Genomic DNA, 5,000 nt, shown 5'->3' with positions numbered 1-5,000 from the left:
TTGAACTCACCCTCGCTCTTATGATGACCCTTTTCTCCTTGTACAGGTGAAGCTGGATGGTAGTTTCATCTGGCTTAACATATTCAACTTCGCTTCTTTCATCAGCGGCATCTACGCCCTCCAGATCTTGTCCTTCCTGGCAAGAGACCATCTGGACCACTATCGATACGCCGTAAGTAAACTGATATCCTTAACATCATTGCTGAAATAACAGTTCGGGGTATAGTCCAGACATATAAATGTACAAACATATTAATGCACAAATATATACATGTACAAAAGCACATATGCGAGCGCACACACACACACACACACACACACACACACACACACACACACATATATATATATATATATATATATATTATATATATATATATATATATATATATATATATATATATATATATATATATGTATATAGATGTGTATACAAGAGATGCAAACAGCAATAGACCTATTGGTCTTTACGGGACTGCTCGCGAATTGAAAGTGGGGTGTAAACACTGGAGACTGTAGAACCACTGACTTCATAATCTAAGTGTATAAGCTCACGGTGCTGAGAAATAAGTTTGATTGAGGTTGGGCTCATAATATTTATCTAGACGCTTTTTAAAAACGTCAATTGTATTTGAACTCGCAATATGAACAAGTACTTTGTTCCAAACTTTTACAATGCAGGTAAAGATTTGTTTGTTTCATATATGCCATTTTTTCCCCGACAGCTCAAGTCCATAGCGGTGAAAATCCTAATCCTACTGACGAAACTACAGAGCTTTATCTTCGACATCATGGGCAATTCTTCCGTCTTTCCTTGCATCCCACCTTACCTCGCGCCACAGGTCTACAAGCAAAGTGGGTCTCCCTTGTATTTACCTATTTTACTCACACGTAAGCTGGGTATGCTACAAATTGAGTGATTTTGTATTTACCTATTTCACTCACACGTAAGCTGGGTACTTATGTCCTACTGTTGCTATGTTTGATTTTGCATTTGTTTCACTCTTTGTTTTGTAGTAGTAGCTTATGCTACAAATTGAGTGATCTCCTTGTATTTACCTATTTCGAATACAAGCACGCTAGGTTTTATGCTCTACTGTTGCAACGTCTAATCTTGCATTGCCCTTGTAGTGAAATGCCATTTTTATTCTCAATAGCAATTTATAAAACCCTCTTTCTCTTCAAATGGTTTCCGAAGATAGATCTTCACTGAATAGAATGTCTAAATCCTTCTCCTTTTTCCTACATGATCCATTCTTCTTCCATTTTATATCGTCTCGGCGGTCTCTTCCTGTTTTGGCCTCTTTCTAATACCTTACATTTGTTTGTATTGAATTTCATATTCACTTCTTGCTCCAGCCATAAGTCTTATCGAGATCTGCCTGTCCTTGCTCATTTTCTGATGTTTTAATTGTTTTTCCTGAACTTCTCTTCCTCATGTTTTTTTTGTTTTTTTTTACTTTGTCCTCAAACTAACTCTCTCTTCCTTCAACTTATCATAATCATATTTTAACTTTTCAAAATATCGTTTGTGTGTGTGAAAGCGTGTGAGTGTGTATATATATATATATATATGTGTGTGTGTGTGTGTGTGTGTGTGTGTGTGTGTGTGTGTGTGTGTGTGTGTGTGTGTGTGTGTGTGTGTGTGTGTGTATGTGTTTGTGTATGTGTGTGTGTGTGTATATATTTGTGTGGTTGTTTTATGTGAGTGTTTATGTGTATACTTTTGTCTTTTGTCTCTGTAAACTGTATATGTCAAATGTCTCCCCTGCCGAGGTCGATGCGATGAATGAAGTGGTCTGTCGTATAAGCCAAAGCTCCTTTGTTTCCAAAGAGAATCCCACAGTGATGAATAAAATCGCTTGGCGGCAACCACGATACGAGGAAAAGTGTCACGCAAGCGGTTAACGGTTTCCATGTTCTTGGGTATATCGATGTGCCTGAGGTCGTCTCTTTCTCTTCCTAGATCAGGATCAATTTAAGATGAGGCAGGTTAGGTTAGTTTATATTAAGTTATAAATAAATTACGAATAAAAAAAATAAAAGTATCATTGTAAGAATAAGCACCTGAGATATAAACAATTCAAGAACAAGCACGTGTCTTTTGACCAATTCAAGTAAAGGCACCTTAGGGGCTTTGTCTTGAATTGATCCATAGATTGTTTACAGAAATCTTTGCTTCACTGATAGGAAACTTGCAGTCAGCACAGGTCTTCTGTCTTTCCCATAGTTCCCCATAGAAATGTTGTATTTATAGGGCCACTGTGGGTAAAAGTAGACATCATCCCCTCTGTAGGTGGACGAAAGCCTTATCTAGACCTCACTTGTTGGTGTATCAGTTTTCCGATACATCAGTGAAAATTGAAAAATGTCAAAGTGATTTAACGGTGAAAAATGAGAGCGCAAAAAATTTCAACAAGAAGAATGACCGCGTCCTCTCCCCACCCCTTAACCACGAACCTCCCTCTCTTCTCCCTTACCACAAGCCTCTCTTCTCATTTTCCCCTCTTTGTCTGCCGACATACAACACCCCCCCCCCACTTCAATAAACCCTCCCTTCATACTCGCACTATACTGTGCTCATCTCTCCCAGTCTTTTTATATATCTAACCCATAGTTTCTGGTCGCTGAATGGAATAATATTAGTTCCTAGTAGGATTATAAGGTGGAAAGGGTCAAGGGTGGGAGTTGACAGAGTGTACCCATGAGCTGAAACACCCATCAACCCCTCCCCCTCCATCCTCATCGCGGGGACAAGCATGATCTTGCCCACCCCTCTACCACTCTGCTCCCCCAGTATTCCCCCTCACACACACACACTTGTCCCTTCCCTATTTCCTCCTCGCCTTGGTCAGTTGCCCTCCCCCCTCCTTCCCTCTTTCCTCTCAAACGTGCCACAACAGCCTTGCAAGGACCAATTGCTCTGTTGCTGTTCGTTTGGCCATGTAACTCTTTCTCCCCTCTTTTCCCTCCCTTTCTCTCATTCCCCTTCTTTTTCTCCCTCTCTCCCCTTCTCCTCTTTTTCCCTCTACCCCCTTTCTCTCCCCTCCCCTCTGTCTCTCTCTCTCTCTCCCTCTCCCTCTCCCTCTCCCCTTCTTTCTCTCTCTCCCTCTCCCCACCCCCTCGCACGGCTGCTTCAAACAGTGAAATGGCGAGTGGTTGTGTTTCTGTGATCAGTGTCGAGGAGGTACAACCTCTATGTAGTATAATTGTAGCCTTAGAGAGGACTGTTGAGGGCCTTAAAGAGGAGAATCGAGTTCTTCGCTCGAAGGCCCAAAACACGGACGACAAACCATGTTTGGAACCTGGGTGGAAAACGGTGACAAACAAAACACGGAGAGATGGTAAAAAGCCCTCACCAGGCCCACTTGAATGCAGAAACTCTTTTCAAGCTCTCGTGATCTACAAGAAGAAACGAGGAAGATGCAAGAGAAGATAGGTAGGGCAGTCGCTAGACCCCTGCCCACAGCTAAGATTTTGGTTGTAGGGGATAGCCAGTTGAGATTTACAGAAAGGGCCTTCTGTGACAAAGATAGGAAGCATAGGATCCAGGTGTGTTTCCCCGGGGAGGGGAGGGGTGATGTTAGAGACAGAATAGAAGAGTGCTGGGGGGAATGACATAGGTAAGTTAGGGAGTGATGGATTGTTTGCGCTGTTCCGGGATGCGCTAGATAAGGTTAGGAATAAGGGAGGGGTTCCTGTTGTATGTGAAATCCTTTCGAGGTGTAGAGTTGGAGGCATGCAGTATTCCAGGGCTATTGCGATGAATTGCAGGCTGGCAAAACATTGGAAGGCTAATGGACAGGCATTTGTCGACAACTGGGATCAGTTTTAAAGTAAGAATCATCTATATACAAGGGACGGGGAGCACTTGTCACCCAAAGGATTTCAGCTCCTTGCTGAATCCCTTGAGCGAGAAGTAGGCATCCTCCATTTTTTTTTTTTTTTTTTCTGATAGATTACGTGGGAGTCGGCGGGTGGGAGTATCTGAATATAGTTTAGGCAATAGAAACAGCTTAGAGAGGGACTGTGAAAAGAATCACCTAGTCAGGAGGAGTGAGGATAAGATAAAAGTTTACTATACAAACAGCAGAAGCGTAACAAATAAAAATTATTTACTGCGAGGTATAGCATGCGTAGAGAAAGTTTATATTATAGCTATTACTGAATCCTGAATCAATATAGCTGACAGACCTTTTCTTCTGGAAATCGAGATAGAAGGATATAAAAAAAAAAATTCACAAGGACAGTGTTGGCAAGGGTGGGGGAGAAGAGCTTTTCTTTAAAAATACAATAAAATGTATTATTTACAATTCGATTAAGGAATCTATTTGGGTGGAGATTATAGGCAAGAATAAAAAACTTATTATTGGCATCCTTTATAGACCTCCTAATCTCAGCATTGAGCAAACTGATCCCCTGATTCATGAATTTCTCAGGGCGTCCCAGTACAAAAATGTTGTGATCATGGGAGATTTTAATTATAGAAACATTGACTGGGAAATTTTAGTAGGAGATCAGGAAGGGCAAAATTTCTTAGATGCCGCATATGATGATTTCCTAAAACAAATGATTACCGATCCTACGTGGGGAGAGAATACTCTAAACTTCTTACTAATAATGAGCGCCTAACGAGTAACGTAAAAGTGGGAGATAGTCTAGGCTCTAGTGATCATCAAGAAATAAGATTTGCTAATTGGGAAGAATCAAATAGTACGAATAATGTTCCAGTGCCGGACTTCAGCAGAGCCACTTTTGATGAGATGAGAGAGTATATAAGGCATAGGATCAATTACGAGACCGACCCAGGGGGGCTGTGACGGGTTAAGATACACGGGCACTCCGGACGTCATTAGCGAGGTCAGGGGTCGGGTCACTGATTGTAATATGCGTACCTTGGGTCAGGTCACTTACAAGCGCGAGGTCATCAGACTGGTCAGCGATTTGGATGAAATGTACAGTAACCTAACAACTTTAATTCTAAATCCACAAAATTAATT

At 41.4% G+C, this 5,000-nt stretch overlaps 1 protein-coding gene across 1 annotated transcript in view; it reads left to right on the top strand.

Moving 5' to 3' along the window:
* Positions 1 to 5,000, top strand: part of LOC143036646 (organic solute transporter subunit alpha) — an 89,320-nt gene that overhangs the window by 79,072 nt on the left and 5,248 nt on the right. The window contains exons 9-10 of the mRNA XM_076204205.1: positions 47 to 172; positions 726 to 855. Of these exons, the coding sequence (XP_076060320.1) occupies positions 47 to 172; positions 726 to 855 (256 nt within the window). The remainder of the gene's footprint in view (positions 1 to 46; positions 173 to 725; positions 856 to 5,000) is intronic.

The sequence above is a fragment of the Oratosquilla oratoria genome, chromosome 2, assembly GCF_046742065.1.
Source record: "Oratosquilla oratoria isolate Oo_2021 chromosome 2, ASM4674206v1, whole genome shotgun sequence".
NCBI lineage: Eukaryota > Metazoa > Arthropoda > Malacostraca > Stomatopoda > Squillidae > Oratosquilla > Oratosquilla oratoria.
The sequence above is the reverse complement of the archived record's forward strand: the minus strand, read 5'-3'. Positions and strand labels throughout refer to the sequence as shown.